The sequence below is a fragment of the Brachyistius frenatus genome, unplaced genomic scaffold, assembly GCF_029030835.1.
Source record: "Brachyistius frenatus isolate BFR_SWC_R1_liver_20210118 unplaced genomic scaffold, ASM2903083v1 Contig_51, whole genome shotgun sequence".
Classification (NCBI taxonomy): domain Eukaryota; kingdom Metazoa; phylum Chordata; class Actinopteri; family Embiotocidae; genus Brachyistius; species Brachyistius frenatus.
In genome coordinates this window covers 519,904-539,947 of record NW_027210650.1, presented here as the reverse complement: position 1 = coordinate 539,947, position 20,044 = coordinate 519,904, and the positions used below count along the sequence as shown (strand labels likewise).

The following is a 20,044-nucleotide window of genomic DNA, read 5'->3' as shown; positions in this document are numbered from 1 at the left end:
ATGTCGAGTAAATTTCATCCTACGCGACCCGCCCCGCCTGACAGGACTCAGAAAAACTCCCCCGGTTTCATGTGAGGAGCTCGGTTTCACGTCCGAGTTGGACAGAGAGGACGCCGTCTCGCTCTTTATCTGCAGCGCTCTGCGGCCCGGGTGAGATGGGAAGAAAGGGAGGGGAAAGGAAAAGACGAGAGAGGGAGCTGACATTTAGTCTGTGAAAATGAGCAATCCCACAATCCCGCAGCCGCGGAGGAGGATTAGTTGAAAAAGCAGTCGGTCGCTCTCTTTCTCTCCCGCTGTCTGTCTCCGAGTGTCTTTCTCTAATGCTTTAATACACCCTCGTTCTTATCGGGCCCTGCGGGGAGGAGGCCCGGCTAATTAAACCTGGACCGAGTGGGTCTGATCAATGGAGCTCAGCTTTCAGTAGAGAAACACACATCTGTCTTCAGAACCCGGCGAGGCTTCAACGGAGAGGTTGTCTGAGTTTAAGACGGGGCTTCTTTTTTTTTATTAATATACGTCCCTGTCATGAGTTACTTCATGTTCAGATACTAACGCTCGCTGGGAAACAATGATGGGAAAAGTGTCATAAGGTGACTCCCTCCTGAACGAACTCATGATACTGTAGAGTGGATGAAGTCGTTTAAAACAAAGGGCTCACTTGTCTTCAGTTTATCAGAGATGAAGTGGAAAGATAAAGATGACTGATTTAGTATCTACAGATTATTCAGTGGTGCTTGAAAATTTAGACTTTTCTGTATTTCTGCATGAATATGACCTAAAACATCATCAGATTATCCTAAAAGTAGATGACCAGAAGTCAATTAAAGTCAAATTAAAGCAGTTGCTTCAATTAAAAAGCTTGTTTTGCACTTGATTTGAGTGGAAAACTTTTGACTGGTACTTGGTTAGTAATAGAAATAGTAATGAAATGTCACCACTGCAAAGAAACCAGACCAGTGAAGGAGTCTCTGCAGCTCCAGGAAACCTCTCACCTTCTCTTTTATTTTGGCGGGGGTTTCGTTTCTATCCATGAGGGAAACGTCGACCTAATTAGAGCTTAAATAGAGCAGTAATTTCCTCTCTGGGTCGGACGTGGTTGAAGCTCTTCAGGGAGAGCACGTTTCACCCCCTCCCCCTCCCACTCCCCCACCCTCCCCCTCTCTCCATGCGGCTAACTAACCTCTTTTGTCTTTCACGATCTTTGCACCTGTCCTCACTGTGCTTGTCTCTGTTTTAACAATGCAGCATTAGGAAGATACAAAGGTACAGTACAGCTCCTCTTCCTCCAGTCATCCTCTCATCGGCCCCGTCATCATCCGCCCATTTACAAGAAGCTGTCTGTCATCTGTCCAGTGTGCGTGTGTGTGTGTGCGTGTGTGTGTGTGTGTGTGTGCACGTCTGTCCGGGGGGACAAAAGATGGACAAAGCAGGTCTTTCTCTTTGTGTTTACACAAGTAGCATCTTTGGAGTTTCTGATTCTGGACAGACCCGTTCGGCCGGTGAAAACAGAAGCGTCTTGTTGATTCACAACATCGTGCAGCTGCTTCCTGTTTTTACCCATAATGCCACATGACATTTTGCTTCCTGCTAATGTCTCCTCGCTAAACTGCAGCCAGTTAGCTTAGCTTAGCAGAAACAGCTGGCCTGGTTGTTGTCCAACCAGCTCCTCTTTTAACTTCCCGTCTGCACCAGAGGTATCGACGTGTTGGCTTGTACACGTGGAGGTCTGCTGCCTGTCAGATATCTGACCAGTTATATTATCAAATATACAGCGTGAACGACCACCGGAGCTGGAAGAAAAAACACTTTCACTACTTAGTTTAGTTAAAACAGCGGTTACGATGCGGCCCGGGTATCGAGGCGAAGCGTGTAATACGCCCACCGGTCCACTAGAGGACAGCGTGTCACTGTGACGCCGAGCTAAGCTACGCTCTGCCAACACTTTTAAACTGAATAGACAGACACCGACAGCGGGATCGATCTTCTCCTCCGGAAAACCAATACACCGAAAATCTGGACTTGTCGCAACAAGAAGAGCACCGATGTTCTTAATAACTCGGGCTCACCTGAATGCAACGCAGACAAACGCTCCTCTGACCCGAGGACACGTCGACCAGGTTACAGGTGTTTCTTTTAAGTCACTCTGATCTGAGAGCCACGGGGGACGATAACACACACTTCCTGTTTCATGCCTGTGTCCACACACACACACACACACACACACACACACACACACACACACACACACACACACACACACACACACACACACACACACACGCACACACCGGTGTCATGCTGGCGAGTGTGTAATCACACAGGGAACCATCCATTCAATCCAACTGTTGTGTGTGTGTGTGTGTGTGTGTGTGTGTGTGTGTGTGTGTGTGTGCTGACCATCGTGAACAAAGCTGCAGCAGAGTGGTGGCTCTACTTCCTGATCTGGCGGGGGGGGGGGGGTCAGCTGATCCCTCGGTCACCCCTGACCGTGTGTTTTTTGGGGGGTGTGGAAACCACACACACACACACACACACACACACCGTCCTTTGATGTGATCGTCTCTGTCCCACTGCAGCATGGGTGTCAGGGTGATGGACACTACTTGGGTGTCGCGCCGGGGCTCGTCGTCCACGCGTAAATCCTCCTCCACGCCCCCGAGCGTGCACGCCCCCACCCCGCCCGTTGACGCGCTCGCCCCCGAGCAGCCTGGGGATTTCGCTGCCTCCCCCTTCCCCACCCCTCCTCCCATTTGCAGCGACCGAGCCAGGTAAGGCTGTTGTGCCCGCCCCCCCACATCCCCCGCCCGCCCGCCCGCCCGCCCGCCCCTCCTGTCTCAAACACACACACACACACACACACACACACACACACACACACACACACCCCTGCCCAACCCGCCGCCGCCGCTGCTCCCTCGTCACACTGCATCTGCTGCTGCGGCGACCGGCAGCTGACACTCGAACAGTCTGCCCCCCCCCACCTCTCTGTGAACCCCCCCCCCACCTCTCTGTGAACCCCCCCCCCCCCCACACACCTCTCTGTTAAGTTCTTAATGTTTTCACCCCGATCCTCTCCTCGATGACCCCCCTCCTCCCCCGGTCTCACCTGTGTGTGTGTGTGTGTGTGTGTGTGTGTGTGTGTGTGTGTGTGTGTGTGTGTGAGTGAGTTTGTTAAGTTCTTAATGTGTGTGTGTGTGTGTGTGTGATCTGTGTGTGTCGAATTTCCAGAGTGTGTGTGTGTGTGTGTGTGTGTGTGTGTGTGTGTGTGTGAGTGAGTGCTGATGTGTGTGTGTGTGTGTGTGTGTGTGTGTGTGTGTGTGTGTGTGTGTGTGTGTGTGTGTGTGTGTGTGTGTGTGTGTGTGTGTGTGTGTGTGTGTGTGTGTGTGTGTGTGTGTGTGTGTGTGTGTGTGTGTGTGTGTGTGTGTGTGTGTGTGTGAGTGTGTGTGTGTGAGTGTGTGTGTGTGTGTGTGTGTGTGTGTGTGTGTGTGTGTGTGTGTGTGTGTGTGTGTGTGTGTGTGTGTGTGTGTGTGTGTGTGTGTGTGTGTGTGTGTGTGTGTGTGTGTGTGTGTGTGTGTGTGTGTGTGTGTGTGTGTGTGTGAGTGAGTGTGTGTGTGTGTGTGTGTGTGTGTGTGTGTGTGTGTGTGTGTGTGTGTGTGTGTGTGTGTGTGTGTGTGTGTGTGTGTGTGTGTGTGTGTGTGAGTGTGTGTGTGTGTGTGTGTGTGTGTGTGTGTGTGAGTGAGTGTGTGTGTGTGTGTGTGTGTGTGTGAGTGTGTGTGTGTGTGTGTGTGTGTGTGTGTGTGAGTGAGTGAGTGTGTGTGTGTGTGTGTGTGTGTGTGTGTGTGTGTGTGTGTGTGTGTGTGAGTGTGTGTGTGTGTGTGTGTGTGTGTGTGTGTGTGTGTGTGTGTGTGTGTGTGTGTGTGTGTGTGTGAGTGTGTGTGTGTGTGTGTGTGTGTGTGTGTGTGTGTGTGTGTGTGTGTGTGTGTGTGAGTGAGTGTGTGAGTGAGTGAGTGAGTGTGTGTGTGTGTGTGTGTGTGTGTGTGTGTGTGAGTGAGTGAGTGAGTGTGAGTGAGTGAGTGTGTGTCATGTGGCACAAGTGAAGATTTCATTTCTCTTTCAGGGGCAGAGTTCACAAAAGTTCATGTTCAGTTCAGTAGGAATGATTCACTGCTGCATGTGCATGGATTACATATCTCCTTTGTTTTTTTAGTCCAAGCATCGTTAGCAGCATAACAGTCCATTGTCGCAAGGCCCTGCAATGGATGAGGTGACTTTCTGTTTTATTTCATTTTCATGAGCACCTACTTCTCCCCCCCCCACTCCTCCACCCTCCTCCGGCCCCCCAGGAGCTCTGACTTCTCCTTCCTACCAGTGATTAATATTCACCTGACTTCCTCCCTCACAATGGATCAAACTTTGGTATCGGTTCCCGTCCCGTTCTGATGAATTCCTTCAGCTCCCCATCAAACTCTCATATTTTTATCGTTGCAGCTCAGACGATGCTTCCTCCAATTGGTCGGACTCCTGTTATGCCTACCCTTCCCCCGAGGAGGAGAGGCCGCCCCCCCCTTACCCCTCTTCCTCTTCCTCCTCCTCCTCCTCCTCTTGCTCTTCCTACTCGCTCCCCCCCCACCACCATCTCCACTTCTACACCCGAGCACCTCCGGGTATGCGTCCCGTCGCCCCCACTCCCGAGTCCGTGCCCCCCGGCCCGTCCCCACCGCCCCGCCGCTCCGGCTACAGCCCGTCCCCGCCCCACCCCCACTCCCCGTGCCCGTCCCCCCAGCAGCTCGACGTCAACTCCAACCCCAAACCCAGCTCCCTGCACCTCCCGCCCAAACAGGCCTCCCTGCCCGACGCCCCGCATGCGCCCCCGTCCGACACGAACGGCTCCACCCTCTACATCAAACCCCCGCTCGTTCTCACTCGTCACGACCTGTTCCTGGGCTCCCCCAAACCCCCCAACACCCCCTCTCCGCTCCCCCTCCGTGGGCCGCCTGTGCCTGTAGCCGGGAGAGAGGAGCCAAGCTGACGAGGTAACTACAAAAACCCTGCTCAACTCGTTTTCTTCTTCCAGCACAACTCACACACAAATGAAGAAAAATCCCCGCAGGGACAAAGAGGCATCAGAGAAGATGATTCAGATACTCCCCCCACCCACACCCCCCTCTCCCCCCACAGCGCCACCCAATCCTCTGTCTTAATAAGTCCCCTGATCTCTACCTGTCAGTCATGGCAATCAATGCTCTTTAAGGAACTCCATTATCGCCTCCATCTTTAATTTAATAGCCATCTATGCAATCCATAACTTTCCATGTTGCCAGGATATGCAGCAGTCGGTTGCCAAGCAACAAAGGAAACCCAAGGCTTTGAGTGAATACGATTATAAAAGTGGGCGTCGCTGAGTCACACCAGCGAGCCCAGCGAGCCCCGCAAGATCAGACCTTTGAGCACACGAACACAATGATGCATGTTGAAGCCAAACAACATTGGAAAGCAGCGACCGGGTTAGTGACGGGAAATCCCAGCTGCTTCATCCACGTCTCATCTGCTGAAAGTGAACGCACGCTGACGAGCAGCCGAGGCCTGTCAGTCAGTCAGCCGGAGCGTAAGCTGGTTATGTTTTGACCTTCAGGCCTTCTGCACATCAGCATTCTGGCTGCTCTCCGCTGTAAGAGTAAGAAAAACCCATTAAGCCATCAGGGTTTGTTTGGGGATTTTTATGAAACTGCTTCTGCTGCACCGCACTCCAGGCTCCATGTCCGTCTGCAGCCTTGGGGGGTGGGGGTGGGGAGGCACTCAGACAACCTGGCGTTGAACTATGGGGGGTGAGGGGAGGGGGGGGCATAAAAACATTCATGGGAACCGGGGAGGACGTATCATTACAGGGTGAGTGTCATCATGCATGTTTTTCTTCTCCTTCCCTCTCTCCTCAGTACTCTGAAGAACAAGGAGCTCTCTCCGGTGATTGGACAGAAGGGACTCCAGGGAACAGTGACCTCTTGTGGACAGTCGCAGCACTCTGACCACAGTCCCCACACCCTGAGGAGAGGTAACACAGCTGGGCATCTAACAGTGCCGTCTGAACATGACGCCAAAACCATTTCTTCCTGAAACGTGCACCTTGATATGTAAATATGCCGTTTTTCTATTAAAATGTGGATTGAATAATGTCGCATTAACAGAAAAGACAAAGCAGCATGAGGTTAGAGCCTAAAAGTCTTGTTCAGCCCTCGAAGACTGATTGATCCTGTAGCTAAAAATCTCTTATCCACTCACAACATCAGTTTGATAAACCGATCTATTGTTAAATCCAAGGATTGTAGGATTCAGTCTTTCTTTGTAAACTCCAACCTTAAGCAAAGTACAAAACCATCACCGGAGTCCTTTTCAATGAGGCCACAGAGACAAACCGTTATTAAATGCGTTATTAAATTTCAAATAAATCACTTCTGCAGCCAGAGAGCGAGCTGTGAAAACTGCTCTGGATTTACATGACAGAGATCTATTTTATCTTTCCGGTTTCTTGTTCTCCCTGCAGCGAAGAAGCTGGCCCCGATCCCCCCTAAAGGCCCGTACTGCCAGACGGGAGCCATGTCGGACCAGTCCACGGGTCAGCCGTCCCCGGTCAGCCTGTCGCCCACCCCTCCCAGCACCCCCTCCCCCTACGGCTTCAGCTACCCGCAGGGCTACGCCACCATCGGCTCCCCGGGTCAGATCCAGATGGCCACCACCCCGTCTCTCTCCTCTCCGCCCTCTCTGGCCGGCACCCTCACCAAGGCCCGGCCCACCCCGAAGCCGCCGCGGCAGAGACCCAACCTGCCTCCCCCGCAGCCCCCCTCCACGCCCGGCACCAGCCCCCAGCCTCTGGAGCACTCGTCAGGCCTCCTGGACGGTTTGTCTCCCGGGGAAAGCATGTCCACAGGTAACGTAGCAGCCGCTGGGTTCTCACGCCTTTTCACTAAACTCAGATATATTCCACTTTGTACTTTACCAGATGTTAATGAGCTTTTTATTCTACTCCATTAATCTCATCCTATTAATTACCACTTACTTTAAAAAAAAAAAAAGTATTACAGAATAACTGTGAGCAGGTCGGAGTTTGATAATGAATACATGAATTTTGTTAATTTTGTTTTGTTTTATTAATGTTTGACTCATCAGTGTAAAAGTATTTATATGTAACAGTAAGAAAATGTTTTGATTTTATGTACATTTACTGGACCATGGAGTTTTTTCAATAACTTTGAAGCTAAATTGTCCATAAAAGATCAGATTATTTGTCAGGTGGACTCTGTAGGATTTATATTCGACTGAGATTAAACACAAAAACCTCAAGGGAATATAACAGACCGGAGTAATATGTTATGTATTATACATTTAATGAATACTAACTGAAGGATAATTCCTGGTAATGTTAAATATTTTTCTTATTGTCAACAAATCCCATGAAAACACCAAAACCAACAATGGACTGGTACTCTAAGACGTGGAGCATCTTTCAACAACCAGTGTTGTACCTACAAGTAAAATAATACATAAGGCAAAACAAAAACACACATTTATACGATCAAAAATAAGCATGTTAAGCAGTAGAATTAAAAATGACAGTGCATTGCATTATGTGAGTAATATATGATCAAATAGTCCCTCAACAAATGTAATATTTCCTCCTGTCTGAGTAACATCTGCTAAAAGCTGTTTTTTTGTGAAATTATTTACCATATTTTAAACCATTAAACTATATTTTCGTGACCCGGTTTTAAAAGGTTTTTTTTGTTTTTTTTCATGGGATTTATTGGCAACAAGACACCAGACTTGTGTCTTCCCACTTCAGGACATTTGTTCCCCAACTATAAATCTGCACTGTTCCTTTAAATATTGGCTGTTATACTGTTATTTTGCCCTCAGCGGCACCGGTAGGTTCTGATTCTGTTTCCGTCTAACGCTCCCGTCTCTGTCGACTGCTCTTATTGTCTCACCTGCAGCGGTATGAGGCGACAGGTTCAGTGTGAGTCTGTGAGTGAGAGGGACTTTTAGGGTAAGCAGGAGTTCCTGTGTTAAAGCCTCACCCTCTCCAACACCCTCCACCCCCCTCTCCCACCCACCCACCCATCCCGCCCCTCTGCCATCCCGGCCCAAACGTGGAGCGGCCCGCTGACCCGCTCGCGACCCGGTGCTGCGTTCAGTCCACCTTTAACCCATCTGGTTGGCCTTTGCATGGTGGCTGAGACAGATGCATGGCTTACATGGGAGAGGGGGGGAGAAGGGAGGGGGGAGGGGACACATCAGGGCAGATGCCAAAAGACTTCCAACCTTCTCCCATAATGCCCTGCTCCGGCTGCCCCCCCCCGCCCCCCCCGGCTTTGACAGTCACTCCACCCCCACCCCCCCACTCCACCCTCCTCCACACTCCTGACCTGCTCCACGATGTTGTGCCCCCCCCCCCTCCGCACACTTCCTGTCTGTGCCCGTTTTCACCATCACGCGTGTTGCACTGTGATGTCATCATTTTCACGAAGGACGCAGCGAAGCACGTTGTTCATATGAAAGTCAGGTCAACACGTTAGTTCATACATCCGTATGACTGAACTACATTGATCTGGTGTTTTTTTGGATGGTTTGTTGGATCATGTTTAAATCAGGTGGAAGCATCAGAGGTGCACGATATCGTTTTCTTTTTTTTCTTTTTTTTTGGTCAATTTCCAATAAATTCCAGTCATTTTAGCCAATACTGACATAACAATACCAATAATGAGATTTTTTTTTAATTCACCATTTTTCTACTTACTACTGCTGTAGTTTATTATTAAAGGGACATTACGTAAAGGTTAGTTCACTCATAATGGAAAGTGAAAATTTGAGTGTTATCTTGAACAAATATGTTACCAAATATAAACTGGAAACGAGGAGTTTGAAGAATGGTGCAGCGTAGACAAACAAGAATTATAGGGAAATAACATGCAGTGAAGGTCCAACTGGCGGGAATCGAACCAGGGATTTGCTGACGATGCAGTTTGCAGTTTTGGATATTTCAGATGAATTTGTTGGTTTAGTTTTTCTGCAGCTGGCAGATTGAATGTTTTTGAAAACAGTTTAACATGTTAACACCACATTTAGCCAGTAACTATCGCATTTAAGTAACCTGTAGTTGATAAAACACACGTTTGGGCTCATTAGCTTCAATAAATCTGATGCACAATGGCCCGGAATGATCCGGAACACTGACTGTGAGCTGGACCTCGTGGCCAACGGCAGTGTTCAGTGCTCTTGTGGCCGAATGAGAACAAATCCCTGCAGCCAGGTCCAACATCTGGTTCAACCCGGAGCCAGACGAGTGGAGGCTGCCAGCAGCAGATTGATGCTGATAGTTTCAGAATGGGATGTTCAAGAAACATGTACGTTTGGCCCACCGCAATAAGATTTACTCTATATCGTGCACCCCTGTCATGCTTCTTTTTTTAAAAATTTTTTTTTTTATCATACTTCAACCAAGGTTAGGACGTCTGGTGACATCATCGATGAAGCCACATCTGGAACGATCTGATTTGTTTGATTCTTCCCGCTCACCCTGCTCTGTTCTCTCCGCTCTGCCAGATTCCCTCTGCAACCTGGACATCCCCGTCATTAACATGGAACTGGACGGTATTTTTGACCTGACCCACATCTCCCCCTTCAGGAACTCGGTGGCGCTGCTCGAGTCGACCAACATCCGGGCGGATTCGGAGGAGGAGGAGTCTGAGAGCACCGTGCTATGACGCCACTGAGTTCCTCCCTTCGCCGGCTGATTAAAACAAAATACAAACGCTGACTGCTGCACCGATCTCGCTCAAAAAAATAAACCCAGTCATTGACCTTTCAACCTGTCCGGCCTCGCTCTGGATCTCCTCATCACACCTCATCTGTGCTCGATCCGGAGATGCCGACATGTAAAAAAAAATAACAAGCGCTTCTACACGGTAAAACGACAAAATAAAAATCACGGTGAACTCACACACACACACGAGGTGTTAGCGACGTTGTCAGGGGGCTTTTGATCAGACGTCAATTTGTCATTTTACATTAGCTGGATTATTTTGACTTTTTAGCTTTTTTAATTTAATGTTTTCTGTTTCTTTTTGTTTTTGTTTGCCTTATTTGATTCACTTGCAATATTGCCTTTAACTTCACACACGAGACTGGAAACAGGCTGCTGGAAGGAACGAGTGCTCTTTTGCTGCTGCTGCTGAATCTCACGAGTGAATTTCAAGAAGAACAAACGACACAGTGCTGCACATCTGTCCTGTTAATTCTTCTTCTTCTCGCTCTCACTGTTTAATCCCCCCATCACCACTTCCTCCTTCGTTCCTCAGGGGTGTCGGTTGAAAATGATTCTCTCCGGCATGTGGCGGCAACCTGAGCGTTCACTGTGAGTGTGCCAGTGTGTCGTTTTTGGAAAGTGTGTGTGTGTGTGTGTGTTTTTGCTAGCGTGTGACGTGTTTATTGATGTGATAATTGTACTATATGATGTTGCACTGTCGGTGTCGTGGAGCAAAAACAGGAATGCATGTTTTAGACATTTAGGAAAAATAACTACCGAAGAGTTCAAACGCCCAATCACACCTTTCTCCATATTCACATTCAGTCAGGATATCAGTCACTGGATATTTATTGTTTATACTGTACATTTTCAGAGTGTATGATATGATTAACAATATAAATCAGATCATATTTTGTATCCACGGGAGTGCTATTGAGATGCCATTTTCCTCTATAGTTAAGGAGCTCTAAAATATATGACATATTGAATAGTATGAATTGTCCAGCAGGATGAGAAATGAAAAACTCCATGTGATTACTCATCATTAGTTTTGGCTGCAAGCAAAGTTGCAAGGGATTGTTCATTTGTCTTTGTTGAGTTTGGATTCATTTGCAGTTTTTAGAAAGTGGAGAGAAAGATGAGGATGTTCAGGTTTGGTTACCGTGAAGCCTGGAGTGTGCAACCACAACATTTATTTTAAAGAATTAAATTACGTTCAACAACGAATTAATCCAAATATTTGTTATTTTAATTTTTTAGATTATTTCTTATAAATTGGCAAAATTCTTCTTTTAATGTGTGCTGAGCTACATTATTGTTAATGTGGAGTGTTTTTTTCTGGCTTCTTTCAGCTCTGTTTTTGGTCTCCACCCCCTCCTGAGAGAACCAGCTGGCTCTTTAGCTGCTAAATGTTCCGCTACGTTCACCAGCTGGTCATTAAATGTGTGTGTTTGCTGTTTGGTGAGCAGGTATAACTTAAAACGACACTGATGAGATCAGTAAGACTGAGCCAAAACACTACATTTTGGGGTCGTAACACCCAAAAAAATGAGCTAAAAGACACTAAAACGCTAAATACAAGATAGAAAGTATTAATTACAGCTAATTTATCATTTCAGTGCAGATTTATGTGTTTTAATGATCAATTTCTTAATGTTTAACATACACATCTGCTAGTCATTACACACACATGCACAAAATCTCTCTATTTTAAATGTCAGCCAATAAGGCAGAAACTTCCTGGGTGAGGTAAATGAAATAGCTTCCCATTGTAGGGTTTACATTTATTGAATTATTGGAACAAAATAATGTAAAAATAAAACTCCATATTTTCCGAAGTGGCACACTCAAGGCTAAACGTAGGACAAGCTTGTACAAGCGTATTGAGAATCATCCCTGGGAAAGTGTTTCTCAAAGCATCAGCCGAGAGGTATTTTAACATCCTGTCATATCATAACAAAGACCTGAACACTCCCGGGGGGAAAAAAAAGGTGCTATTCACTTATGAATAAGCACACTTTTGTCCGATTTCTTTTTCAGTTTCAGCCACGTCCACGTTACAGTTTATAGGAACCCTGTCTGATGACGCTGATATTTTTTGGTCTATATTCGTGAACCAGAGGCAAAGTGCAAAGATATGTGTATATGTGTTTATTTTGATGAGAGTATTTATACAGATATATTTCTGAATACTTTTTATGAGGAGTTGTGATTGTTTCCGCTGCACGTGAATCTCGTCAGTAAATGAAAACAAAAAAAAACAAAAAAAAAGTATTCAAACACGGGACCAGAATTTTTCCTGCTGCCGCATCAAAAAAAAGCCTTTTCAGGAATCACAGGTTCAGTTTTAAGAGGAAACTTGAAAATCAGTCGAACTGGAGTAACGAGGTTTGCGTACGACAGCAGCAGTTTGTTATTTGCCTTGCGGTGGGTTTTGTTGTGACCTATCCAGATTTGTAAGACGTTCCTTTTTGGGTTTTTTTTGTCTGAAGAACATCCACGACACATGGCCTCAAAGTCACTGTGCTGCTCCAACCATCGTCTTTCTTTCAAGTGCGATATTACTCACAGGACTTTTGTAAATACTGAAAGCCTCTGTACATATGTGTTCTGTATATACTGGCGGGAGAAATTCATATATAGACAAATATATATATATATATATAGATATATAGAAAACTCTAAATGATGATGAGGGTTATAACATTATACTGTACATATAATATTATAATGTTGCTGGTTCTAGCACAACAATGCCACATTCACACAAAACAACATCAAGTAAACTTTCGCACAACTCTACGCGGTGCGGTGGGCTCGAGGTTCAGCTGATAGTGTTTCTGTTGCAGCGACGTTTAATGGAAAATTCGACACGTCTCGAGCATCATTTGATTCATTCTCCGGCATATTTGATACGTCTGAAAATGTTTCCTGTGCGTTGGCACGATGTTTGACCACAAAACCTGCAGTCGTAGTGACGGACGGATCGAATAGGATCCAGCAGGGTTGAAGAGGGTCAAAGAAACTCTGCATGGAAACTGCTGCGACACCGTCTTGTACTTAAACTATCAGACGGCAGATAATGAATCTCCTCAGCTGCACAACGTGACTGACAGCAGTTCCAGGTGGTTATTATATTAGATATTAAATAAAAGACAGATATAATGGTGTCATTTAAGCAGCAGAAGCATAAAAACTAGAGAATCAAAGAGGTTAAAAAATAAATATTGGAGGTTTGCTATATATTTTATTGATTAATCTGAACACTATGTTTATCTTAAATATAAAAAATAAAAATACCCATAAAGACTTCCTAAAGCCTAAAGTTGTGTCATCTATGTGATTTTTTTTTGTCTTGCTAACACAAAAACCTAAAAAATATGAAGTTAATTATCACAAACAGTGAATTCTTAAAATATTTGGCTTTTTTTTTCTCTCGTAAAATCCATTTAAAACTTGCTTTAATTGATAATCAAGATAGTTGTTGATTCATTTCCTGTCAATCATCTTTTTAATCTGCTAACTGTTCTCTACTAAAAGCATCCAATCAGAGATTCCCGCTGAGTTTGAATCAACACAGCATGAATTCTTCATTTTAATTAAATATTTAGAGAAAAAATACTTTATGCTGACCAGAAAACAGAATATTTTTTTTTACAATGTGAGTGTTGCAGTTAGGCTGTGCTGAGGTGAATGGTCTGTCCTGTCTTTGTCTGGGTTTCCGTGTTCCAACGTGCTGCTCTTCGTTTTGTACTAAAGGGTTTCAGATCAAAGCCTGTACATACAGTATACATCAACTTTCTTCACAATAAGTCCGTCGAGCAGAGACAGCCGGTGACCGACTCCACAGACAGTTTTCAGTATTGCAGCTTTTGGAGCATGCCCTTTGAGCACCAAAAAAAACAAAAAACAAAGGCCTTTTTTTACATGAATAGGTGGAATGTACTGACGATGTTCACCTCATAGGTTGTGATAAAGGCGGGTTGTGTGTGTGTTGTGGACTTAGTTTGAAGTGTAAGAAGGTGCAGGGGTGTTAAATTAAAACTTGTGTAATAACCAGTTTTTGAGCAGGGGGGGGGGTGGAGGCGGGGTTTGATTCATTGTCCTGTGTGAAACTCAGCAGCATGCTTTTTTTAACCATGCCTATGAAATATGTCTCATCTTTGGTCCTATATAAATGTGCTTGTATTTATTTTTTATAAGTGAATAGATCGACCCGTCCGCAGGAGAAGAAAAATTCAGCGCTGCCCTTTTGACCTTTTTCAGTCGAAACTCCCCGTCGATTCTGCCAAGAGTTTGTTTCAGTCGTTTATGATTTTACTGTTTGTTTGTTTTTCACCTTGTACTCTCACATGTTCCACCGGTTCTATCTATAGCAAATAAGAAAAGCACATCAGACTCTTAAACAGAGACCACCGTCAGAATACTGCGCTTTCAGAGGACGAAAATCTGTTGAAAAGTTCCTACGAATTTACACTGAAATCACACGACAAATGAGAAAAAGAAACCTGCGGCATACAGGTTCATTTTTACCTGTACAGTCTGTAGATTACACTGTGGTGCATGCAGCCGTTGCAGCCATCTCCATTCATACTTTTTCTTTTTTCTTTTGCTTAAATTCCAAGTAACAGGGGCCAAAATAAAAAGGGAAAGTGATCAAGGAATTTTTTTCAGACTTAAAAGTTCTTTGTGTCAAACTGTAGTGATGCTGTGGACTCTTCAAAGCTTGGAGGAAAGAAGAAATGCCTTTTCTTGGACATGCTATCTCGCGGTCACCAAGTGGAACACAGTGTAAGATTAAAAAAAAATACAAATGAAAAATAATCCTCATCCGAATGTTGAAACTATTAAAAATGTTTTTATATTACGTGGATGTTCTGTGATTTTGTTATAATTGATAGGAGTTGAATTTAAATGTCTTTTAAATATGTTTTATTCACGAAATCAGAACAGTGAGGCATTCTGGGACAGCAAGTGGAAAAAAAAAAAAAAGGACATAAAAAGGACATAAAAAGTGCTGCAGTATATTAAATATTGCTATAAAATTGTCCGGTTGGCTCTGTGTTAGGAAACATCTGTGCTTTGGTGAAGGACACATTCTGCAGAGGCATAAAACAGTCAATTACAGTCTTGAACTGCAATTTAAATCAAACGTTAGCGGCTTGCTGCAGCCGACTGTAAACATGGACCTTAAATCCTGCAGCATGCACGGACCAAAACAAGAAGAAGAGCAACAGAGCGGTGGACAGACTTTCTCAGTAGAGGGCTCTGCTCATGCAGATAGCGGAGGTGAATGGAATTTGTTTGTGGAGCTGACAGTGAGGGAAAATGACATTTAAATAAGCTTTCTGACGCCTTCGGCTCGTCGACTCTCCTGCTCTCTCTCTCTGTTTGTCTGTGTGTGCTCTGATTACAGGAGTGTGTTCAGGTGTCTGCAGCTGCTGCTAATCATCACCTCAAACACCACGCTTTCAGCTCCACGACTACCAGGTCATTCGCTGCATTCAAATGGAGCTCGCGGTTACAACACGGGAAGTCACGTGCACCGTATTCCTGGCGTTCAAGTGGTTAATTCGTAAAAACACTGTTGCTAGGCAAAATGGACGCCGTCTAGTAGCTACAGTCCAGTAGTCCAGAATCCAGTAGTTTTGCTAAGACTACACTGATTCTGTTAAGAATTGTTGCTGACAGATTTTTTTTTAAAGTCATTTTTAACTGCTGTTAGCAACACAGACAAAAAGTTGCTTCGAAACAAATGAAACCCAAATAATCAGCGTGGTTTAATCCCACCAGAAGGAGATAAGTCATTCAGATAAACGGACCCTTTAAATCAGGGGTGTCAAACTCATTTTAGTTAAGGGGTCACATACTGCCCACTTTGATCTCAAGTGGGCCAGACCAGTAAAATCGTAGCATAATAACGACAATATTTCTCTATGTTTAAATCATTGGTGAAGGTTTTTGGATGATAAACCCTGTTTTAAGGTCTTTCTACAATAAACTAGAAACATAAAGACCAAAAACTCAGACATCAGCCCACTGTTTATCTGCCCCGGCTCTCCTCTGCAGATTCCCTCGCTTTGTGACACGTTTGACGTCAAACGCGTCACAAAGCGAGCACCGAGCGCTTCTTCCTCCGGAGCAGACGTCGCATTTACGCTGTTTTTGAAGCAATTACTGGATCGATTAAAAACAATTACAAAACATTTGTACTCATAAACCTCCATATTCTCATAGAAATGCAATTTATGTCTTTCTGTAATTTTCACACTTAGCAAAGTCATTCGGCGGGCCGAGCTGGACCCCCTGGCGGGCCGGATCCGGCCCGCAGGCCGTATGTTTGACACCCCTGCTTTAAATGATGAAGACGAGTCCTCACCTTTGACCTTTTGTCCACAAAGTTAAGCATTGGAGTAGAAGTTCCTTGGATTGATTTGACCTGTTAAGTGAACAGACAAAGAGCAGTTTTTTTTATAATCTTTTCTACTTTTAAATCAACAATCTGATTTATCCCAGAAATGACTTTAATATCAATGTTTACTAAATCAGCTGACGTGAAGCATCGTAACTATCAGACGGACTTGAAGGTGCCTCTCACCAAACTCCACGCTGATGTTTAAGGGGTAGTCGTACATCTGCAGGTATTGTTGTGGACTCAGGAGTTCATCTCGACCCAGAAGCTTCTCCAGAACCTTCTGAGAGACGATCAGCGCCGGATTCTCGTCCAGCACAGACCTTGTAAAAGCCTTAGAGCACGATCAGAGAAAAATCTCATAAACGTCTGTCAGAAATGTGATGACTTTATAGATATCTAAACATAAAAACCCACAAAGAGGCAACGTGAGATTAGAACCAGACCGTCTTCGATGAGTCCAGATGTTCACTGAGAGTCTGCAGCACTGCCAGGACGCTGCAGACCACAGTCGCTGCGCTCTCCTCGTCTTCGTCGAGCTCCTTAACCCCGTCGCTCCTGGGAACCCGATCTCCATCCAGCACCTTCAGTCACACAGTCAAAACAATTCTCATGCATACGGACAATAATTCATAATCTTGAATCATTCATCTGCATTTGCCTCGTGTTGATGCCGACCTCGTAGCTCCACTGCTGGAACAGCCTGCTCTGAGGCTGATGTGCCATGAAGACGATCTTCGCCTCCAGCAGGACACTGAAGAGAAAATCATTCTTACGCTTCACACACAGTAAAAACACCACACATGTTGACATCTGAGGGCGGAGCTTATAAAATTGGTGGAGCAAGTTGTTGTTCAACGGCAACATGAATCACTGAAAACATGCAAACTGAAGGCATTTAAAGATTCATTTAAAGGAGTGTTTTGTTGTTGTTCTGGGGATCGCAGCGCTCGGTCAGCCGGTCCTGCACTTTGGTCCACATCTCAGACTGGCTGGAAGGATTCACATGAAATTTTTATGATCCTTTAACACCACAATGAGGTTGAAATTTGTGGCTTCGAGTGGAAGGTTTTTTTGCTATTAATTTTGCAAACACATTCATGGACCCTTTTATGTTTATGCTTCCCTGGTTTTTCATCCAGCACCATCATCTGGTTACAAATTCAATTCGGTCATCACTATGACAATGTGACTGCAAACACAAAACTCTTTTAAGTCTTCGTGAGCCCTTTAGGTTATTTTTTTTTTGTAATTCACCAAAGTTCAGTCAGTAGGAGCTCCACAGCCGTGATGCCAAAGTGAACAAATTTGGATGTGGTTGTCCTACGAATTCTCAGCTGCAGCAGAAATGAAGCACAACAATGTTGCGCAATAGCCCCAGGCAGTCAGTAACACCCATTTTGCCACCTTCTCAAAGGTTCCTGAGCAATCCGGTTGTCAGTTAAGGGACCTTCAGACTGGAAAAGGTTCACACACCACAGATACAATACAGTAAACACACTTCATCATAGGTTGCTGTCACATCTACTGAATCTGAACTGACTTTAAAGGTTATATTTTCTTTTCCAAACAGACAGCAGGCAAACGTAATTTCACAGTATCCTGTGATGCTTTATATTATAATCTGTAATACAAGACAAGTGTGATGTTACCAGTTTTGTTGCATGACTTTCATGTCTTTCAAAACCGAAAGCAGAATATCCCGGGAGGACTGGAAGAGAGACCAAACTTGTTAGTACAAGATTTCACATCACAAGTTTTAATCATGAACTGATTTATTCTGCAGGCGAACTTACTTCAACGACATGCAGCAGAAAGGAGGGATGAATTAACAGCAGGCCCGTGATGTGATCCCATATGTACTGTTTGTTTAACTGGAAGTTTAAATTTTCATAATGAGCTGCGTGGAAACAAAACAACAAACCGGTGCGTCAGTCTGTTGTGTGTTCGAACAGCCTGACAACATGAAAGCTTTCTTCTGTTTTCAACCCGCAGCTCCAACTATCAAAGAATTCCTTTAATAGCAACCCAAAAAAATAAAATAAAAGGCTGTTATGAAGGAAGTCCTGCAGACTCACTCACACATGGAGGTGTGAAAGCTGTAAAAGCTCCCAAACAAGGGACACAAGACTTTCACTGATTTTAAGAGGTGGAAATCAGTTCGGATTCAACAAGAATCAAGTATCATGTTTAATTTCCCCAAGAAGGAAAAACAGAGTCACATATAGCCCAGGTGAATAGTACATCAGTCCTTTGCTGACCTCCCAGTTTTGTCCTGTCGGCTAAATCGTAAGGAAGCCGAGCAATCGTTATCAGCCGCTGCAGCACGATCTTCTGTGGAGACAAAAGAAGAAAAGTGTAAGAAAAACCTGCAGAGCGACAACAGAAAGCACATTCATGCACTTAAAGAGGAAGTCATATCAGATGCACACTTAAAATCTAAGGCGATATGAGTTCGTTCTGCATTTGTTTTCCTACTTTTTACAACACTGGTGAAAAGAAGCCAGTAGTTCATTCAACAGGGATCATTTTTATTCTGAACAAAACGTTCTATTCTTATCCATCTTCAGTTTAATACAAACCGCATCTTCCCCCAGATCTTTCCTCTTTGCCATTAAATGGTGAAATAAACTCCTCTTTCTTTTCCTCAGCTTCCAATGCCGTCATTTTCTCCATCTTATGTTCTCACTCTCTGACTGAGTGAAGTCTTAGTGAGCTGCCTGCTTTCTGTGTTTAGAAAAGCTCATATCCTAGAAACCTATTGTTCTCCAGATCCTATAAAACAAAACCACTCTGGTGTGATTACAAACACAGTATACACACAGGAGCCAATGGACAGCCTTGTATTTCAGGTCTTGAGGGCCAATAGGAGAAGGAAGTGCACATGTGGGGATGGCAGAGGACTGAACTTGCTAAATTACATGTTTTAATGAGTTCAATGGGAAAATATTAAGATTCGTCTGTGGTTTAATGTGGAAAAAACAAAATGTCTGTCATTCAGGCCTCAGGATAGCTGTCACTCAAATATGGAGTCAGATGTCTCTGTGTGGGTGGAAAACAAAGCTGTGTCAAGAAAAATAAGATGTATTTAGGTCATTTATTATGATTTATTTTTTTTTTTTTCCCAACACCTATTTTGGAGCACGTTGACTGTGTTACCAAAACCTTTAGCTGCTCTAAAACGTACGCATTTTATAGTAATAAATACTGTCGTTGATATACTGTCACGATGTTTCTCCACTATAAAGTGTTGGGGCCTCTTTAGTGGAGTTCATCGTTTCGTTTGTGGGACTCACCGACACAGCCGTTGTTATATTACCGTTATACCACTCAGCTAACTACGTTTGAAGTAATAAAAAAAAGGCTCGCACACAAACCTCTCTCATTTGGCCGTAAATCACGTCAAACATTGTTATTCTGTCACTTCCTTCCTCCTCTGCGTCTTTGTTTTTCCGAGATTTTGACGGGAAACCTTTCGATTCCGCCGAACAAGTGCTCATGGCTCCGGCTGCGGCGTCGAGGGTCTCGCCGCTGCTCCGTTACCGTGGCAACGTGTCCCGTCAACGTGCGTTTTGACGTCACCGTCAACGTAACTTTAAACGTTTTTACGTTACGCTCAATTGTTTGGAAAAAAAATATATATATATATACAGTATAACAAATCGTATTTTCTTATAATCAATAGTGTTACATCTGCATGTATATTTCAATGAATTTAAATAAAACAATTTTCACTTAAAGAATTCTTAATATATAACATATTGATGACTTTTTCTCAAGTCAAACCTTTTGATTGTATTTGAATCCCATAATTATCATTTACAATCAGTTTAGGT

General features: G+C 44.6%; 2 protein-coding genes across 3 annotated transcripts in view; one reads left to right on the top strand and one right to left on the bottom strand.

The window, feature by feature from the left end:
- LOC138624376 (rho GTPase-activating protein 44-like) overlaps nucleotides 1-14,663 on the top strand; it is a 33,808-nt gene extending 19,145 nt beyond the window's left edge. The window contains 7 exon segments of the mRNA XM_069704543.1: nucleotides 1,246-1,263; nucleotides 2,577-2,768; nucleotides 4,489-4,961; nucleotides 4,964-5,033; nucleotides 5,934-6,049; nucleotides 6,539-6,922; nucleotides 9,595-14,663. Of these exon segments, the coding sequence (XP_069560644.1) occupies nucleotides 1,246-1,263; nucleotides 2,577-2,768; nucleotides 4,489-4,961; nucleotides 4,964-5,033; nucleotides 5,934-6,049; nucleotides 6,539-6,922; nucleotides 9,595-9,755 (1,414 nt within the window). The 3' untranslated portion in view covers nucleotides 9,756-14,663.
- tex47 (testis expressed 47) overlaps nucleotides 1-19,724 on the bottom strand; it is a 28,204-nt gene extending 8,480 nt beyond the window's left edge. Inside the window, exons 1-9 of one of the 2 annotated variants that reach the window (XM_069704541.1) lie at nucleotides 19,586-19,724; nucleotides 18,470-18,542; nucleotides 18,005-18,108; nucleotides 17,861-17,919; nucleotides 16,887-16,962; nucleotides 16,655-16,792; nucleotides 16,395-16,542; nucleotides 16,176-16,235; nucleotides 14,712-14,895 (exon numbers count right to left, since the gene is read on the bottom strand). In XM_069704541.1, coding sequence (XP_069560642.1) covers nucleotides 16,198-16,235; nucleotides 16,395-16,542; nucleotides 16,655-16,792; nucleotides 16,887-16,962; nucleotides 17,861-17,919; nucleotides 18,005-18,108; nucleotides 18,470-18,542; nucleotides 19,586-19,708 — 759 coding nt within the window. In that variant the 5' untranslated portion in view covers nucleotides 19,709-19,724 and the 3' untranslated portion in view covers nucleotides 14,712-14,895; nucleotides 16,176-16,197. Of the gene's footprint in view, nucleotides 1-14,711; nucleotides 14,896-16,175; nucleotides 16,236-16,394; nucleotides 16,543-16,654; nucleotides 16,793-16,886; nucleotides 16,963-17,860; nucleotides 17,920-18,004; nucleotides 18,109-18,469; nucleotides 18,543-19,585 lie in introns of those variants that run through there. The other variant, XM_069704540.1, reaches the window with a different exon arrangement.
- Between the last annotated feature and the right edge of the window lie 320 nt (nucleotides 19,725-20,044).